Here is a 20,835-nt window from a genome sequence, read left to right as displayed (position 1 = left end):
TACAAAAACGAGAGAGAAAAAAGAAAAAGGAAAAAAAAAACAGCTCCTCTTTCCTCTCACGGAGTTTCCTTCAGACCGTTCGCCTTGGTTTTGGACTTGTAAAACGACTCAGAGTGCAGAAAATATGCGGCCAATTTCTGTGAACCAGCTGGCAAAACAACTTGAAAGTTTAAATGCGCCAAAAGCAAAGTCCCTGCAACGAATGCGAAATACACTAACAAAGCGCTCGAACCAATTGTTATAGAAGAATCGAAATCAGAAAGCGAGAATGGACACAGCGAAAGGCATTCTGCATTTCATGAGCTGGCAGTGAAAGTGAAAATGAGAATTTCACTTGTACAGGGGAAAATTAAATAAAGTTATCGAAAAAGTTATCGGTTTCCAAACTTTGAGTACATCAAATCGCCAAACTATTGCTATGTGGAGTACAAAAAAACAACATTCGTTTTGATTGACCAAATGAAAAACATAAACTTTATTTCATTTATCAGTTTTCCCTATCGATAACAATAAAACTATCGATCATTTGCAATCGGTTACAAAGCCTTCGTACAGCATTTAAGCTCGACATTAGCTAAATCTTGCAATAGGTATTTCCTACTATTGTGTATTAGAATCGTCTATTTTTATCGATAGCATCGATTTCTTATCGATTCTTGTTAGTCTTCTCTACTTTATACGACATTAACATAGCCTCAATTTTGAGAATACGAACCTGTTTAAAATACAATCGATTGTCAGGAACTTCCTATTTTTCGGCCTATCGATAAAAACGCTGTTCGATAATTTAGTTTATATCGATAGTTTAAAACACTTTCAGCGTCCTTTTCACGCATTCACATTTGAAATTAGGTTAAGCATTTATAATGCTTATTTCTCTTTCTAACCTTTTTATCGATAGTTTGTTATCGATATTTTTTTTTCATCACCTAGTGTAAATGTACGTCGTTGCACGTCGCACACGAACTTACAATTGTGCTGCAAATAATTTTTCGGAATGCCTTGCCTCTCGCCAAACCTAATCCTCGGCTCCCTCCCCAGCCCCCGCCAGCCCACACTCGCCCTCCGCATTCCGTTCGCGTTTTTTAGTTCCATTTGCCGTCGTCTCATAAACCGCGAGGCGCTTCATTTCCGGCTGGGCATAATGATTTGTATGAATGAAGTCGAGCGCCGTCGTTCAAGTGACCAACAAGAAGGCAACCAGCAAAATCAGACCCTCCACCCACTCCTCCCCGCTTCCGCTCATCCAACACCACCCTATTAACCCGTGAGCCCCCTACCCCCCCCCCCCCCCTACGTCCTCCTGCTGCCCCTTGAAGCTAGTCTGAATTATTCATTAGGTCCTTTCGTATCGTCGACGTTTTGCATTCACATTCCAAGCGCATAAATAACGAGACATAGCGAAATGTGCGCTCCATTTAAATGGCAGATGCACCTTGAACTTTCCTACATATACCCTGTAAAAGATGTTGAGGCTGAAAAGTATGCAGATCCATCATTAAAATACGCTTCGATCTCTAAGTGTGCGCTACTTCCCCGGTCCTTAAAAACTTGCGACTGTCCATGCCAAGGAATTCGAAGAGTAAACAAGCTAGAGTCAACATATTTGGTATTTACACTAGTTCGTTCCACGAACAATTCGAATCGTTCATAGCCGTTTGAATGATCAACTTATTACACGACTTATAAATGAACAATCAAATATAGAACTGGTTCTTGTTCGCTATATAGAACTAGCATTCCCAACAGAAGTTGGAACCGTGGAGCGAACCACTAAAATAGTTCGTAGGCTTGCAGTCCGAACAAAATGAATCATTCCCTATTGAATGAACTATTGAACTTGTTCACAAAATTGAACTAGAAGTCCTCAGGCTAGTTTGATCCGTGAACCGAAAGACTAAAATGTTAGGTTTGCAGGCTAAACAGAATGAATTGTTCAAAATCAACAAAATGACCGACTTGGTACATGACTCGCAAAAGAACAAGTGAACCTGTTCACCAAATCGAACTAAAATATTCTGTACTAGTTCCAACCGAGAGCGGGCTATCTGAACAAAGCGACTAAATAGACGATTAAGTTCACGAAATCACAAATAAACGATTGAACTGGTTCACCAAATTGAACTGGAAGTCCACAGGCTAGTTCGAATCGTGAAGCGAACCACTAAAACTGTTTGGTTTGCTGTCTACGCAGAATTACCGATTGAATGACCGCATCAGTGCATGACTCGCAAAAGAACGATTGAACCTGTTTACCAAATTGAACTAGTAGTCCCCACACTAGTTCGAATCGTGAACTGAGCCACAAAAAGTGTTTGGTTTGCAGCCTAAACAGAATGAATTGTTTACAGCTGATTGAATGACCGTCTCAGCGCATGACTCGCAAAAGAACTATTGAACTTGTTCACCATTTGGAACTAGCAGTCCACACACTAGTTCAAACAGTGAACCGAAGGAATGCAAATTGTTTTTATTTTTTAGCTTTCCGCTTTGATTTCTTAGCCTCGTATTGTCTGAATTGCCTTTCCAACCATCTTAATGTTGTCTTTCCTTTCTTTTCATCTCTTCTCTTCCCTTCTCTTCTCTCTTATTTCTAACCGTAGGCTTCTCGACGCCCATTCGGCATATATCGGTTCGATCGCTGCTGCCGAATACGGATCATTATATCACGTACGAGGGATCCACCACGCATCCGGGCTGCTGGGAGAGCACCGTCTGGATAATAGTTAATAAACCCATCTATATCACCAAACAAGAGGTAAGACTCCAAAAAACTAGATGCACAGGGGAGGACAACCCCCCCCCCCCCCCCATCCCTTATCACCCACCGGTTTTGGGTAGCTTTGCTTTTACAAGCGACCGCAAATAATGAAATGCATTTGGGTTTTGCAATTGCAATTAGGAAGGCCTTTTTTTATTATTTTTTGTTTTTGTTTTTTTTTTAATTGTTGAAAATCGCATAAATGCAATTATAAAATTTCTCATCAATTGGGCAACGGTCGCAACCCGCGGTTCAGTTGCGGTCAATGCGATGCTCTGCGCATAATTAAAAAACAATATTTGGTTAGTTTAATCAATTTGCATACAAATCAACAGAGAGACAGAGAAAGAGGGAGAGGGGCAGAAACTATGTAACTAGACAACAATTGAGGGGAGTGGAAAAAAACGCGAAGGAAAATCAAATAAAATGCGGCAACAAAGCAGTTGGTTTATATAATAGAGCTTAATCAAAAACAATGCGTTAATCAAACGCAATTGAATAGATCAAAATGGGAGGCTGGCTATTGTCATAAAGGGCGGCGGGGAGACTGGGAAGGCTGGGAGAAAGGAAATCGTCTAATTGGTTCAGCTGGTAGATCAACAAAAAAAGGCTAACCTCAACGGAAACTGCAAAAAGTGGCAAGATTTAAAAGTAAATAAAATTAAACAAAGTAACATAAATCAAATATGAAAGCTTTTTTTGCTAGTCAGAGCTGGGATGAATCGATTAAACGAACCAGTGTTGTAAAACGCGCAGAGCTAGCGTCTCTGTACAGCACTGTTAGCAGTACTATATAACACTGACAGCAGTGACTGTACATAAAGCTGAGCTGATTTGAGACTAAGACTTGGAAGAAGAGAAATTAATATAAACTCTATTAAATCAACTGCCAAAAGATATCCACCCGCAACTGTGGAAAACTAGAGGAAACGGGTTGAGTGAAACTTGTTGTATGCCAACCGATCCGCTTTAAACTCATTTTCATAGATCGTAGTGAATATTTTTAGGAACCTGTGACAGGTTTGACACTTTTAGTGAAAACATATGCCTTGTTTAGTTATTAGAGATCAAAGGTTGCAAGTTTTCTTTTTCAATTTGCGAAGCTCTTGACGTTCTTACTTAACGAATACGTGTTTCAGCTGTTTTCGAAATTCCACCCGAAACTGTGGAATATCGGCGAAAAGCAGTTCTATGCAAGTTTTTTGTGACCAATACCAGTTAATCGCTTAAAACCTCTCTCGCCTTCTTTTATATTTGCAGTTATATCAACTCCGACGACTGATGCAAGGCTCCGAGAGTACACCGAAAGCTCCATTAGGTAATAATGCGCGACCCGTGCAAAGTTTACACCATAGAACCGTAAGGACGAACATAGATTTTAAGCGTCATAAGGTGAGTGCACTTTAAAGTTATCTAAATGTGTGCTATCGATAACTATCGATATGTTATAAATATAGTATGCATATTGCTTGTGGTATACATGATTATATGATTGACTCACAGACTGACTGATTGATGGAAATTTTACTGTAGTATAAAGCAGCATACAAAATGAAGCTGTTAGACGGATTTCTAGCATAATTCCACCAGCAAGTGTGAAAAATTGGCGGAATTCGCATGTGTCAAACTATATGGCTTAGCGTACAATCTAGCTTCAACTTTGTTTCGCAAATTTGTAGTAAAAATGCATTTGAGACATTTTTCACCCTTTTCAGAGAATTCACGTCTCTTGAAGGGAAAGTGTGGAAATGAACGAAAATTCAATTCACGGCTTGATGTTGAGTTTTCAAAATGCTCGACAAAAAAATATTTATAAAAATAATATGAAATTCATACAGTTGGAAAATGAGTGGAAAAGTGGTGTCAAAAATTTGTAGATATTAAAAACTTGGGCCGGGCATAGCTGGGTAATGTCCGCTTGTCCAACTATATGGAAATACTCCATGATATCTGTTGCTATATAAAAGTATTCAATTAAATCCTTAATTATTTATGCTTTCATTCATGCTTTAAATCCGAAACAGAATCAAAACGCATGCCCTTCCATGTACAAGGACATGTACTATCGAGCGAATCGCTGGTCGCCAGACACGGGACTTCAGATACGTTGACGACAACAACGACAACAAAGAGAACAACAGCAACAACAACAACAACTGGAACTGGAACTGGAACTGGAACTGGATCTGAGGCTGGCAACGCATTTCGCATTTTTGATGCCGCATTCAAATTTTATATTCACGTTTTTGAAACGAGCTCAGGATTCGTTTGGCTTGCAACATTCCTAACAGCAACAACAACAACTATTACAAACAACAACAAACATCGCATATATATATACACACACACACACACATATATACACACACACATATATATATATATATATATATCGTTTCATTAATAGCAACAAGGTAAAAAGAGTTTGACTTCGGCTAGCCGAATGTCTAATGCCCTTGCAGAGTCCTCCGCCTGAACCGAATGCCGAGCTAGCCTTCAAATTATTCCAGCTTCCTTCTATATACACACTCATACACACACTCAACATATACATATGCACATATGCTTCTTAATCTTCCCTTTGCCCCAACAACTTTATATGGGAACTGCATTCCTGAGTAACTTCGGTGTTTATAGTCCGATCTTTATGAAATTTGCAGGCAAGGACAGATATCAAGGAAAAAATAAAGACATATTCGGCACGACGGAGCTTAACGATTCGACAGTTGATAGAGATCAAGATTATATATGCCTTATGGGATCGGACTTGCCAGACTTATAAAACCCTCCACAGGGGTTTATAGCCCGTGGTTCTGGTTCAGGGTATTCCACGGAGGAGATATCTCTTGTGAGAAAGTCAAAGTACTCTCTCTCTCTCTTTCTATCTGCAAGGACATGCCCTAACAAAGGCCAAACATATTTATGAACAAATAACAAACAAAAACCAGTTAATGCCACTGAAGCTAACTAAAATAGATAAATAAATAAATTTAATTTGGACGAATGGCAGGACACGCCCCACGCTGTGCCACAAATTAATTGCTGCCTTTTCATATTTGTGAAATCATAAAAATGCGTTCAATATTAGTTTAAACAGACACACACACACACACACACACACACACACATATGCACTAGCTGAGAATTTGTTATTATTTTTGTTCATATTTTTTTTTTAAAATTATTGATGGCCAATTATTGATTCAGCTTTATTTGCGGCATTTATTTGTATTTATTTATTTATTTTCCATTTTTTTTTTTTGTTTGGCTTTCACTTTAATTTATCATTTGATGCGCCACACACAAAGAACTAGCCAGCGAATGCGGCAAGCCGAATCTCAAATACCCTTGCAGCTGAATAAAAAACAAGCTAGAGTGCGCGTGTCGGCAGTGCCCGACTAGAAGATACCCTGAACCCAGCGACGAGCTGCTGTTGCACTCATTCTCTCCTGCCTCCTATACGCACACACATAAAAACACACACTCACACATACACACACACGCGCGCAAATGCAGCGGCTTGGCTTCTTCTTCGCTTTACCCCACATTCTTGAATAACTTCGGAGCTTATTGTCCGATTTTATTTAAAGTGGACTATCCCGAATCTCAGTGTACTAAACCAGAACCAAGCTGAATGCATCTAGCTCTTATAATGTTCGAGTTATCGAATCGGAAAATCGATTTTTATCGATATTAGGAATATGGAGTGGAGTTTTGAGGTAATGAGACTTTAAAAGTGTGCTATTCAGACTTTGTGAGTACGAAACAAGGAACCCCAAGACAAGTTTGCTGCATGTAGCTCTTTTAATTTTCAAGTTATCGAATCTGAAAATCGATTTTTATCGATATTAGGAATGTGAAGAGGAAATTCAAGGTGGGCAGATTTAACAAATAAACTATTAAGCATATGTGAGTATAAAACGAGACCCTTCAAGCCATGTTCGGTGCATCTAGCTCTTATAATTTTCAAGTTTTTGAGTCTAAATATCGATTTTTATCGAAATTAAGAGTGCGGCAAGAAGATTTCGGCTTGTGGTATTTGAAAAGTGAACTATTCCGCATTTGTGAGATCTAAACGAGAACCTTCAAGCTTATAATGTTTGAGTTATCGAATCTGAAAATCGATTTATATCGATATTCAGAATACAGAAAGGAGTTTTATGCTGGTGGCATTTAAGATGTGAACTATCCCGAATCTGTGTGTACTAAACAAGAACATTCAAACCAATTTTGGTGCATTCAGCTCGAGTTATCGAGTTATCGAATCTGAAAATTGATACTAAGAGATACTAAGAGAGGAAATATAGGTAAAAAAGACAAACTGATTATATTATTGGAAAATATATATGCAAAATATCAGCTAGTTCTACGGATATCTGAGATTTACGCCTTCATCGATCGACTGATCAAGGATATATATACTTTAAGGGTTCGCAGATGCGTTCTTCTGTTTGTCACCCTTCTAACCTAACGCAAATAGATATAACTCGAGTTTTCGTTAATCAATGCTACGGCAGCTATAAAGATATAGTAAATCGATTAAAATTGAGAATAGATAGCTATTAAAAACTAAATGTCTTAGTCGAACGAATCGAACCAGCAGCTGTTTCGATTTTCAAGAGCCTAGCTTGAAGCGGAGCCGAGTTCACGTAGATTGTTGAAGAATTTTATGATAATATGCGCTGCAAGGGTATAAGAAGAAGCAGAAAAACAAAAAACACAAATGAAATAAGAATTTCCGTAAACTGGATGGGTGGACAATAACTAAAGAAACCAAAAGGTAAATAAATACATTTATAGAAAGAAAAACAAAGCAGAAGAGAAAAAAAAAAGCAAAAATTAAAAAAAAAAAATATTCATATAAAGCATACAAGAAAAAAAGTAACTAAGTATATAGCTATATATGAATACGATATACAAATAAAAAACATATAACTCTATGAAAAGCAAACATTTGACAACTACAGAAAGGCAAAAAAAAAAAAAAAACTAAATGAAAGCCCCATCCCCAAAGGGAAAAAAAAAAGAACTACTAAGCAAAGCAGCAGGAAGTTGAAAAAGTTGGGCATAGCATAGAAAACTAAACTATAAAATAATATATACAAAATATAGATATATGTGTATGTGAAATATATATATATACATATGTAGAGTTACATAGCTAAAATATGTGTGTACACTAAGCAAGAGGGGAGAGCAAAACAGTTAAGAGCCAGCCAGTAAGTAAATGCCAGACACATATAATCGATAAATGCATACTATACATGATATATACACGATATATATATATAGATATATATACACGATAAATAGTCGCAATACGGCAGAGGCAAAGGGTAGGCAGCCAGTTAAATGAACGTCAGCGATATTGCTATCGATAACTAATCGATAAATCGTACTCAAACCAACTCTAGTTAAACGTGTTAAATGCATAAACTAAATTAGGCTTAACTTAAGTAGACGCAAATGCAAAACTAACTAATAGTAATTTTTTTTTTTTGTCACTATATCGATAGATGCTTCGATATATATATATATATCGATATACATATAAGTAAGTAAGAGTGCTGGACAGCGGACAAGTAATGCATAGCGCTTAGTTTCATAGCAATTAGCTTTTGTGTTTGTAACATATGTTATTCGGTTGTTGAAAATTCGTGCAATTATCATAAGTTATCCCCCAACAAAGTAAAAGTAAACGGAAGATGGAAGAGAAAGAGGAATTCCCTTAACATGAACTAGACGTAGTAGAGAAAAAATTGTCTATTTGTATAAAATGCGATTGACTGTAAGTTACTATTGTGTTGCCATATACGACAAACTATATAAATATATATGTATACACATGCTACCATATAGAAATGCAAAATATGTACTGCGACTATAGAGCAAACAATAGGAATATTAAGTGACAAATGCCAGACAAAATAAACGATTACAACAAAATGCAAAGGCGAAACAACAAATTGACAAAACAACTTTCGAGCAAACAATTATAAATGCATCTCTCTATTATTTTCCACATGCATAACATAGCGACAACAACAAATATTATGAGTAACAAATTGAAAATGAAATGCAAATTAATACAAAGAACAGAAAATTACACAAAAATAACAAAAAAATATATATATATATAAAAATAATAAAAAACAAAAAAAAACCTACTATGTGACAAAAGAAAAATAAAGATGAAAAATAAACAAATTCAATTAAATGCGCATTTTTTTTATCAAGTCTCAAACATTTTGTCAGCGAGGTCCCAGCCAAAAAAAAAAAAAAGAAGGCTTTTTGAACTGGTTCCTGCGATCTGAGCAGGTGAACAGAACTAGTTCCCTGCCCATTCAGCTCAAATTGCGCCCTTTTCATTAAGTTATTCCAGTTTGTGATTCAAGGCAAAAACATTTCTGAACTGGTTCCCAAGTGCTGAGCAGGTCAATAGAACTAGTTCACTGAATATGAAGTGGAACTACTGGAACTGTTTTAGGTTTGAGTAGTTCACACTTTGCTTTTGTTGCGAACCTTAACTCAAATCTCACATTTTTTTATCAAATCAAATTAACAAATCTGAGGAATATCATTTTCATAAACGTTGGAAAGGAACACAACAAAAATTGTTAAAGGATTCTCTGAATTTGCAAAGGGGAATATTGGAATAATACAGATTATCTGGGTATTTTCAGCGGAATGATGGAATGAAACGTTGAACTCAATGTAACAGATTTCACTTAGCGTCAGCAAACTTTGATAGACACAACTGTGATACTTACTCAAAGGAATGATGGAATGGAACAGAGTATATTAGAAAAAGGGTATCAATAAAGTTATTTAAGTATGCGTGCCTTTTTGTCAAGTAGTTGACACGTTTATATTTGTAAATTATCTCTCTGCGAAACGCTGGAATGAAACAGAGACTCAAAAAGGAAGCTCGCACGGAAAGTTCGAATGAAACTAACTTATCTATCTTATTTGAGACTTTCAATAGTTATACAACATGTTTAACATGTTGTACAATATTTTTAATTCCAGCGAAACGCCGGAATGAAACAGCAAATTTGATATTACGAACTGAGGCTAGCCATAGCTCAGCTATCGGTTTCTGAGCTCTGCAACGAAATGAATAAGAGATTCTGATTCCGCATTGAAATGAAGCAGCAAATGCGGTTATCATGAGGGCAAATGTTAAAAGCCACTCAATATCCGGTTTGCTAATCACCGAAACAAGTCGAAACACACAAATGAAATTCGGAATGCGTGAAGCTAATCAAGCAAGCGGCTGGCGAGGAGGAGGAGAAGGCAGCAGGAATTATGAAATGCCTTGGGCACAGTGGAACAAATCAACATCTGTTTGTTTCCTTTGTTGCCAGTTTGCATTTTTAAGGGGCTGCACCTTGGCGCCAGCTGCGCCCTATTTTAATATGCAATTTCAATTTCCGAAAAATACAAAAAAAAAAACACACACACAGCTCACTCAGCTGTGCATGGAGCAGGATCGGGGTCGGAACAGTGGACAGCCCGGGACAGCAGGGACCAGTGTTAGCTAACGACTAGTCGTAATCGGAAATGGGCAACCGCATGTTTAATTGGACGCAATTGAAACTAAACTAGCGTAAAATCGAAATAAAAACACGCACACACAAATCCCAAAAACTCAGCGCGTCGCGCCTTCCGTAACATGGTAATGGAAATTCATTTCATTTCACGTTCCATTCCAAACTGTTTTGCCCCGTCCCGTAACGTCGCGGCTCGTCCCGGTTCGTCCCGGCTCGTCTCGTCTCGTTGTGTTTCGCACGTAAAATTAATTACAAATTAATTTACCATAAATTGAAATTGCGCTCAGCGGGCGGCCAAAGGCGTCGCGTCGCGTCGCGTCGCGTCGGTCAGTCAAGCGGTTCCCCCCAAAAGTTTGCCCAATACCAATGGGGTATTGGGGGACTGTGGGGGGACTGTGGGGGGGGCTGTGGCTGTTCATTAGCACCACAAATCGCTACAAAGTACAGTGGGGCTTCCCAAAAGACGAACGGCCAGCACAGACAGCTAACATTTGCTTTATAGCTAGCAGAGTGAGAAAGGCAAATGCTCTGTCAGTCAACAGGCTTTGAGCACAGTGCTCACTCGCTCAAGAGAACGCAGCTGATTTTAATTTGCTATTTATATTAATTTAATTAAATTTATCTTACATTCATTTATAAGTTTTGAAAGCTCTTGGAACTTTTAAGATTCCAGAAAACTTTCATTCTATTAATCAGCAAAAAGAAACAACAAACGTTTAAGAATATCGCACAAAGAAGAACTGAGAAATTGTGCGCTCCCAAGAAAGAGAGAGAGCGAGTGAGAGAGAGAGCGAGAGAGAGAGCGAGTGAGAGAGAGAGGGAGACAGAGAGAGAGAGAGCGAGTGAGAGAGAGAGCGAGTGTGAGAGAGAGAGAGAGAGAGAGAGAGAGAGAGAGAGAGAGAGAGAGAGAGAGACAGAGAGAGAGAGAGAGAGAGAGAGAGAGAGAGAGCAAGAGAGCATTGGAGTTATATGTTTTTTTTAAATTAACTTTAAAAGTTTTTTCTAAAAGCCTAGTACTTCCATAAATTTCCACACACGAAAAGTAAATTTGACAATTTTTGCCCGCTGCGTTTTGTATATACCCTGTACCCTTAAAAATTGTTCGACATATTTCACATCTTCCAAACATAACTCGAAATGATAACAGCTAAAAAATAAAATACATTTAACTTACCTTTATACTGACTACAGGGTGTGATCTAGTCGGGCATTAGTTTTCTCCAGCCGCATCGTCTGGTTCGCCTTAGGCAGTCTTGACTGTAAATAAATTGTAATTTTGCATATTTTGAAAAATGTTTACCAATTTGGGCGTGGGTGAACGTTGCGAAGGCATTGAATGCATTTTTGGGGTTAAGTTTTAAAGCTGAAACCGCAATTCGCGAAACGCGGTCAAATGGACTAATTATGCTAAACAGCGTAAAGCCGCAACAACCACTTAGCCATGGCCGATAAAGCGAATGGCCCAATGTTGGGTCGACAATCAATGCTGTTTGCTGTTGCCCAGCAGCCCAGCCCCGTGCCACGCCCCGCGCATTGATGTGCTCACACAACCTGATCTATACCCTGCGCCGATTGAAGTGTATGGGAAATAGGGTATATTTCAGTTGATACAACTGAATCAGACAAACAGAAGGAACTATCGATATCTCTACCCATTTGTATGTAATCGATATAAATATTTATCGATAACACAATGTTTGTTTCAAAGGAATACTCTGAGTTTAATTGAAGTTGGAGCCACATCGATTTGTAGACTTGCTTGTGTCGATATCACTTTGCATTTTCATGTTATCGATAAATATCGATTCTTTTGGCATAAATCGAGTATTGAAGGAGCTACACACACCAAATTTGGTATATAGATCCTCGTGGGGCATCAATAGATTGAGTTCAGATGCATTCTCGCTTTCTCAATGAAGATGAAGAAAGCAGCTAGTTTTCCAAGCTAGAGCCTTGCGTTTATTATATATAAGTGTGAGTTATAAAGTGTGAGGAATATGAGCTTGTGTGTGTGAGTGTGTGTGTGTGTGTGTGTGTAGAAGGCAGCTAGAATGTTACTAAAAGGGCAGCTGGACGCCGGGTTTAGGGTATCTACTAGTCGAGCACGCTTGACTATGGCAATTTTTACATATTGTTTTGTTTTTTGGCGATAAACCAAAACTTGTGCGCGCAATTTCAATTAAATTGACGCACACACACACACACAGTGTGTGTAATACAATATGATTTAATTTAAAGCCCAGTGTATGCCGCCTGCCACGCCCATCGTGACCAGCCGCCACGAACAGCGAAAGTTGAGGGACGCACAAAAAGTGTTGCCTACTTAACAGCGCAAAGGGCAAAGGGCGCACACACACACACACAGAGGCAGGCGCATACAGCGACATTTCGTATATGTAAATAACAGCAAAAGTTTTAATTAAATTTTAAATACAAGTTAATTTTGTGTATTTTCACGCGACACACGACAACAAACGCCCCAAAATATCCATTTGTATATTTTATGCCCAAAAACTGTTGGCATTTCCAGCGCATTTGCGTGCGAGTGTGTGTGTGTGTGTGTGTGTGTGTGTGTGTGTGTGTGTGTGTGTGTCGCTGTGTGTCTGCAGTTTTTCTATTATTTATAGACGTGCATAGACATGTGCGTGTGTGTGCGTGTTGTGCACACACAAAATGAGTTATAAATATTTAGTTGTAATTCAGATTTTAGTTTGCATTGTTGCGGCCCCTAAAAACCAAATTAATATTCATAGCGCAATTCGAAAGCGAGCGCAACGCCGACAGCGACGTCGCGTCTGCGCCGAGGTCAGCGTTGACCTCGACGAGTGCAAAAAACCAACTTTGATTAGTATTAAATATAAGGCAAATGCATGCCAATAGCCGTTGGGCCAGACAACCTGTTGCTGCGCGAGGAGTTACCAAGACTCGCAATCGTTGGAAAACAGCGCAAGAAGCGAGTGAAAATACTCGCTGAAGATATGGAACGAATGGAGAAACTATGGAGTAGCGAGTGGCATCAGGAACGAATGCCAATAAGCTTGCCAAAGAACTAGTTGAGGCTTTCGTTTGCCAAAAGTAAATACCGAGTGGAAAAGACTCGCTGGATCGAAGCTGGCATTCGGTGAAAGAAGTAGCGAGTGGCAACTACTTTGCTTAAAAAGCTTTAACGAATGTCACTAGACCTGCCAACTCGTTGCTGTGCAAGGAGTATACAAGACTTTTACTCGTTAATTGATATAGCGAGTGAAAATACTCGCTACAGATATGCAACGAATGGTCAAAGTAACGAGTAGTTCAATAGACCTGCCAACTTGTCGCTGTGTTGAAAAACATAGCGAGTTAAAATACTCGCAAAAGATATACAACGAATGCAGAAACTAACGAGTAGTTTAGGGGCACTCACTCGCTGAATCAACACATACGAATGGGCTATTGTGTTCTAAAATATATAAATAGCGAGATGCAAAAGACTCGCTGGATCGTAACTTGCATTCGTTCGGAGAAGTTGCGAATGGCAACTACTCGCTGAATAGGCAAAAAGTCAATGGATATAACGAATGGAAATACTCGCAGATAAAATATGTAACGAATAGAAAATGTATTGCGTAGCTAGTGACAAACACTCGCTAAATCAACACATACGACAGCCAATGGATCATTGTAGTCTAAAATATATAAATAGCGAATGGAAAAGACTCGCTGGGTCGATACTTGCACTCGTTAAACAAATAACGAGTGGCAACATCTGGCTGTATAGAAGTATACAATCTGATTAGCTCACCTGAGCTATTGCAAATACCATTTGATTTGGTTCCCAAGAAGGTATTTGAAAAAAACAAAGGCGAGCGAAATACAAAAGAGGTTTTATTCCATCTGACGAATTATTCGTGGAAATTTGCCAACAGTCTGTAAATAATTCGGATTCTCACAGTGCAGCAAGGTTATCGTTACATTTTTTTTTATTGCTTACTTTTGTTAAGCTCATGCAGCAAATTTATTTCTTGGGCCAAAAATGCATTTTCATATTTCTATTCAAATGCTTCTGCTGAAAATATGCAATATTATAATCCGGAACCTGGTCAGAAATATGCCAAATGAATCTCATGACGGCACAACTTTTAATTACTTGCAGCGCACAGAGATACAAGAGAAGTTATCAAAAAGTATAGAATTCCAACTTTAAGTGTGTGTTAAGGCTGACCGACTAGCAAATACCCTGTAAACAGTTCTTGAGTAAAAAAACTGGAAATAATTGTGGAAAAAGCGAAAGAGTTTTTTATAGTATCTAATGCTCCGATTCCCAAAAGAGGGGTACTTTGGTAAAATTTAAAGTTTCAGCATAATGATATCATTTTGCATCTTAATCATAGAAAACGAATCTCCCAGGCGACATTCATTTGATTAAGTAATGAGGCAAAGCTGAGTTGCTTTCTATTGAGGTTATTAAAAAACAAAGGAGAATAAATATGGATCATAATTTGGCTAGTGCAAAAAAGCGTTTTCTACCTAGTATCGCATTTGTATCGCTTTCTTATCTTCCATTGAAAAAAGTGTCATATATACATTGCATACAAGTAGGAACATATTATAAATATATCTTTATACAAATTTTATGCATACTTTGGACTAACCAAGGCACGGCCCTAATATGCCCTTTTGCAGGGCACTAAAAATGGAAAAGATTGTAATAAAATGGAAAAAGAAAAGAACTACATGCTTGCATGCATTTTTGAGCATGTCCGACAATTGGTGAAGCAGCAACAACAAAATGGAACCGCCCACAACATGAGCTAGTACGAAGGGTGTGCAGATTGTAAAGGGTCTATGTGTGTGCGTGTGTGTGTGTGTCGAGTGTGTGTGCGTGTGTGTGCCTGTGTGCAATAATCCCAATCACAATCACGTGATTTGCAAGTAATCATGTTGTACATTTGCAGCTCACACGTCGCATATTGATGAGCACAGCCCACAGCCCAGCCGAACAGACAATATGCCGTACCGTGCCCTGCCCTGCCGTACCCTACCGTACCGTGGCATGGCATGGCGTGGCGTGGCGTAGCGTATCCGGCATCCGTAACCGTAAGCCATGGCCAAGAGTACGGAATCGAAGCCGCAACCAGTAATAAACGTGCGTAATCAAGCCGTTGCCAGAGTTGCCCAGTTGCATCTATCGAAGCACAACAAAAGGCCATAAGAATTGCAAAATGCATATGGATGGATGTGCCTGGTGTGCAGGGTCGAATGCCTCTTGCCGCATGCCACATGGCTGTTGCTGTTGCTGCCTGGCCATAACTCAAAAGAAGCAGCAGGAACAGAAACAGGCGCCCCATTGCCACGGCTTGTAATATTTGATTTTGATTGAAGTGCAGCCAGGCATGTGGCCGGAAAAATCGCACGAGACCTGAACTGAATTTATACGAGACAACAAAAATGCGAAGCGTCAATTTTGATGCCTGTTGCATGGCCTGCACACAATGCAACCGCACAGCCAGCAGGCGCTGCCCCATAATGCGTGCCACAAAAGGCCAAAATACAGGAATACAACAGAAAGAGAGCAAGAAGAAAAAGAGAGGGAGAAGAGAGCGCGAGTGAAATATGAGAAAAGGTGCATTATAACGCTGACGTCTCCAGAGAATCTATTGAAAGCTACGTGACTTGCTGTCCCCTCGACGGCAGCCGCATAAAACAAAATCCTCCGATAATCAGTATTATTTTTTAGCTCTGCAAATGTATATGCGAAATTCAAGCTGAAAATTAAAGATAAGCATATTGGACAGACTTAACAGCTGTGGCAAGCTTTTATTAACATGCCTCTGTTAATGTTTACAGTCTGTTAACCACGACATAAATATGAAACAAGAAAGACAGCAAAAGTATGCTAACACTTAACATCTATGTTATATGTATTGTCTGTTAACTACACTGTTAAGTAACATAAATACACAAGTTAGGGTTTAGCTTCTTTCCTAAATACGCATAAATTAAAAACAATCAACAAATACAGTTAAAGAATGCTGTTGCTTTACATCTGTTAATTTAAAAGTCTGTTAACTAGACTGTAAAGTTACATAAAAGCACAAGTCAGAGATTTGCTTCTTTCGAATCGATCAAAACTTTCCAGGCTTAAAAATGGCACACGCAGGTGTGTGCATACCGAAGTGCAAGAGTATAGTTTTTACCATAATAGGAGGAATTGCGGGAGGTGATAAATTCTGGAGCTGTGTCTACAATACAAGACTCTACATACCAAAGTTATTGTCTCTAGCTCTAATAAGCTTCAGGATATGCTCAGAAAAAGCTGATTTAAATATCGATATCATGCCACGCTTCCTTTCCTTGCTTCTCACAGTCAACTTCACGAGAAATGATCCAAAGTCTCAGGGCTCCATCAAAGGTAAGCTGATACGCTCGCGACCTTGTTGCCCGGAATACCAGATGTACCTGGTACCCAGTAAATGCTTACGCTATTGATTATCCCCAGTTTATTTAGTGCTCTCCGCAGCAGCTCAGTCAGCACTCTGGAGGCACGCAGCCCTGCAGCAGAAAAATTATAACTTTAATAGCTGTTAAGCATTGTTAAGCCTGCCTTTAACAGCGTGGACTTTAACACTAACAGTAATCAATGTTTTAGATAACCGCACTCTCAACTCGCCTTAAAGCACCTCAAACGCCTCAAACGAAAGTGCAATAGCATTTTTTTCGTTCTTCTTTTTCGGAACTAGCTCCACGCCGCATTGCATCACTGTCAGTGCCGGGCGGTGCTGCCAACTCGATGCGCTTCGCTGCGTCGCCTTGACAGGCGCGCGTCGGGCAACACGTTGAGCTGCTGCCATTTGGGGCGCCACACACGCTAAGCCAGTCTAGGCCGAGGCTCAGGATTTAGAACTGAACAGCCGCCCAGAACCCAGAACGCAGCTGGCAGAGCTCAGACTTGCAGTCGGCGGCCATTTCTGGCTCCGGTAGGGCCAGCTCCTGTTGGTGCCTTCGGGCATATTTCTTTGCTTTTTTTTTTAAATTTTTGCCACTTTTTCGTGTTTGTTTGTTGTAAGCTTTAAGGCGAATCGTCTGTTTTATGGCACTGCATAAATCAGAGGGTACCAACAGCCGTACCGCCCTACTGCCCTACCGTGCACCCGCTAACGTGGGCGTGGCTGGCGCATTTATTGGCCAAATTTATTGGGCACGAGCTGAGATGATGAGCATATTACGACTACTTCACATAGTTTGCTAAGGGGCCCCTCAAAGCGGCTACCAGAGGGTGCTACCGAGTAGCCAACTACCCAGCTCAAGTGTGTTGATCGGGGGTAGGGTAGGGAGCATTATAATTGCCGTGCCCGGAGCGCATGAAATTTTCAACGCAACAAATGAAAATATTCTTGTTTCACTTTGGCTTTTTATTTGCTGACTTTGACTGAGGCAACACACGTAACGCTGCGCTACCTCCCAACACTCTATCTCACTGGCTCCCACTCCCGTCCCTACCGACCCCTGCCGGTACTGTTTGGCCTCCAGTTTTTATTTGGCATGTCTGGGACAGACGCTGCCTGGCGCAAAACATTTAGGCTGCTTGGCCCTTTGAAGGCTCGTGGTCATAAATTCCGTTCTCACCACATTTTCTCTCCTTCCGACCTGCCTCTCAGTCGAGTTTTTGGCCTCCCTTCTCTTGGTGTCTGTGTGTGTGTGTGTGTGTTTTTTGGCCAGCAGCAAAAAGCATTTTTGACTTCACCAAAAGGTGCAAAAAAAGCTGCGGGCAACGAAACGGCAACGCGTTTAATTTCAATTGCAAGCAACGAATTTGAAATACTCTAAAGTCAATTCAACTATAGATTTTAGTCTGAGAAAAGTTTCAGAGCACGATGAATAACTGAAGAGAATACTGAATAGATTTTTGGTGGACGGAGTTTAAAGGAGTTTTGCCCGAAAGATTCCCCGTGGGAGAGTTAGGAAAAAAAAGAGCAAGATAGAATTAGCTGAGGAAGTCTCCTAAAAGATTTGCTGTGCCTAAAGCTGCCAAGGAATTCGTCTAAGAACAGGAAGAAGCTAAGGACAAGGTTTACGAGAAGTTATTTTACTTAAAAATCCTACCAAAGGAAGTCTTTTTCCTGGGGAACCATTATCCTTTAATTAGTTAAAAATCTATATAAATATTATATAATAGAAGAAAATTGATTGCCTAATTTCATTTGTTTGTTCAATACAAGGAGAACTTCGGACTTGGGCTTGTAGCGTTAACTAATTAGACCAAAAGATTATCAAGCTGAGCTTAAGATAAGTCCAACAAGAAGAACGCAACACACTAATTTGTCCTTAGCCAAACAGAACGTTGTAAGCCTGCGCCGAACCAGCAAACGAAAGGTCGCTGGTTCAAATCAAATTGAAATGCTTAGGTTGATCTTGTTTGTTTAATTTATTATGATTCACAAATGTTTTTTTTTTTGTTTTGACAGTCAGCTTTATTCCAAATTCTCTTCCAATCTCTGACAAACTTCATGTTTAAGCGAATGTACCCGACGTTTAGGGCACGAATAAAAAACTGAAGAAAAAAAAATTAAGAAAAAAAAAACAAACACTCAAACGCAAAGGCATATAAAGCATATTTTTGGACATGCTTTCGCCTTGAGTTTGGCTTGGCTAAGCAAAGGCTGACATGGCCAAGGGGCGGCGGGGGCGTGGCAGTGGCTCAAATTGGGGGCACAGCCACCGAGGCGAGACACAGCGCAGAGCGAGAGTGCGGTCCAACAAACAAAATTCGGATTCAAACATGATAATAAAATATTCATATTAATCTGCTTGGCTCATAAAATATTCAGCTGCGTAATTGTTGGCATTACGTGAAGTTAAGCAAGAGGAAGCACAACCAGAAGCAGAGCAACAGCAAAGCGCCTAAGCAAAACGTAGGCCCATTCCCTGTAGCCGCACTCAGCTACAGGCAGGAGACAACAAGCCTGGCTAACAGAGGGGAGAGAGGGGAGAGAGTGGACAGTCGCGGGGTTTGGGCATTTAGATGGAGGCGGGGACCGGAAATGCCAGGCAAAAATCTTGCAAGTTTGTAATTTACACCTGGCTGCGTTTTTTGACTGCCTGGCGGCAGCCATGCTTGGCCAGCCCAGCCTTGCCTTGCCTTGCCTTGCCTTGCCAGGGGCGGCTGAAAAAGTATGAGCTCAAACGGGTAGCTTGTTTCTGTGCAAGCATATGTAACAGGCAGAAGGCGACATCGCCCATGAATGCCCCTTGATCAGGTCGAAGAGCTGGCAAACCATCCAAATAAACCCAACGAACTCGGCAACTGTCAAAGCTGGAGGCTTGCAATTTGATATTAACATGTATTATGTCAAACGCAGAAGGCATTTATAGTTTTCAATCGATATCTTTTCCCATTTTCGTAATATCGATAAATATCGTTATTGAGAGAACTTGTCGATCTTGAAAACTGAAGAACTTGAAGCTTAAAATTTTAAATATATATGTTGTCCATACCATAAACAGAACGTGCTTGTAATAGATATTTCTTCGCATTTTTTGTAATATCGATAAATATCGATTTTGAGAGAACTGGTCGATCTTGAAAACTGAAGAACTTGAAGCTTAAAATATGCAATTAAAATTTGTCTATACCTTAAACAGAACACGTTCTGATATCGATATCTTTTCCCATTTCTGTAATATCGATAAATATCGATTTTGAGAGAACTTGTCGATCTTGAAAACTGAAGAACTTGAAGCTTAAAATATGCAATTAAAATTTGTCTATACCTTAAACAGAACACGTTCTGATATCGATATCTTTTCCCATTTCTGTAATATCGATAAATATCGATTTTGAGGAATGGTTTTTAAAGCATAACTCGAAGATTATGAGAGCTGGCTAAACCAAACTTGTTATATAAGCTCTATTTTAGTATATACATATAAAGAATGTTTCTTTTTCGGATGCCACACACCTTTTGCTCTAGGATTGAAAGACAAGCATTTTAAGAGATTTAAGCTTGTATGTGCACACTTTTTTATGCCAGAGGGAAGCAGAACTTCGCGTGTATTCGTATATGCAAGCATAGAGGGAAGCTAGAATATTTGCAGCGACAGCTGGGCAGCTGGACAGCTGTTTTAGGGTATCACGAAGTCGATCAGTGCTGACAAGAGAAACTGCGACTTGTTACTTTAAGCAAAAGTCTTGGCTTTAAGGACACACGCACATAGTTTTAGAATGTGTGTGTGTGTGTGTGTGGCTTTGGTAAATCCCATTAAGCTATTCATAATTGCTCATAATTTTGGTTGATTTCATTAGCATATGTAACAATTTAATTTGATGTGTGAAAAGCGAATGAAACTCTACACACACACACAAACAGACACACACGCACACACACGCACACCTAACCGCCACTCATATGCATAATCAATGATGCCTCATTAACCTGCCTGACAATTGTTGTTGTTGTTGTTGTTGTTGCTGTTGCTGTTGCTGTTAATTACGCATCGCATCTGCGGTCATAAAATATACAAAATATCATTCTCAACGCCCGC

At 39.6% G+C, this 20,835-nt stretch overlaps 1 protein-coding gene across 1 annotated transcript in view; it reads left to right on the top strand.

Annotated features, from left to right (window-relative positions):
• Nucleotides 1–5,299, top strand: part of CARPA (Carbonic anhydrase-related protein A) — a 33,596-nt gene extending 28,297 nt beyond the window's left edge. The window contains exons 6-8 of the mRNA XM_064683653.1: nt 2,604–2,758; nt 4,022–4,153; nt 4,786–5,299. Of these exons, the coding sequence (XP_064539723.1) occupies nt 2,604–2,758; nt 4,022–4,153; nt 4,786–4,872 (374 nt within the window). The 3' untranslated portion in view covers nt 4,873–5,299. The remainder of the gene's footprint in view (nt 1–2,603; nt 2,759–4,021; nt 4,154–4,785) is intronic.
• Nucleotides 5,300–20,835: the final 15,536 nt, after the last annotated feature.

Source organism: Drosophila montana, unplaced genomic scaffold (genome assembly GCF_035044405.1).
Source record: "Drosophila montana isolate Dmon_TW-CO22-7 unplaced genomic scaffold, ASM3504440v1 contig_2666_1, whole genome shotgun sequence".
Taxonomy (NCBI): Eukaryota; Metazoa; Arthropoda; class Insecta; order Diptera; family Drosophilidae; genus Drosophila; species Drosophila montana.
Note: the sequence above shows the minus strand (reverse complement) of the source record. Positions and strands in the feature narration are given on the sequence as shown.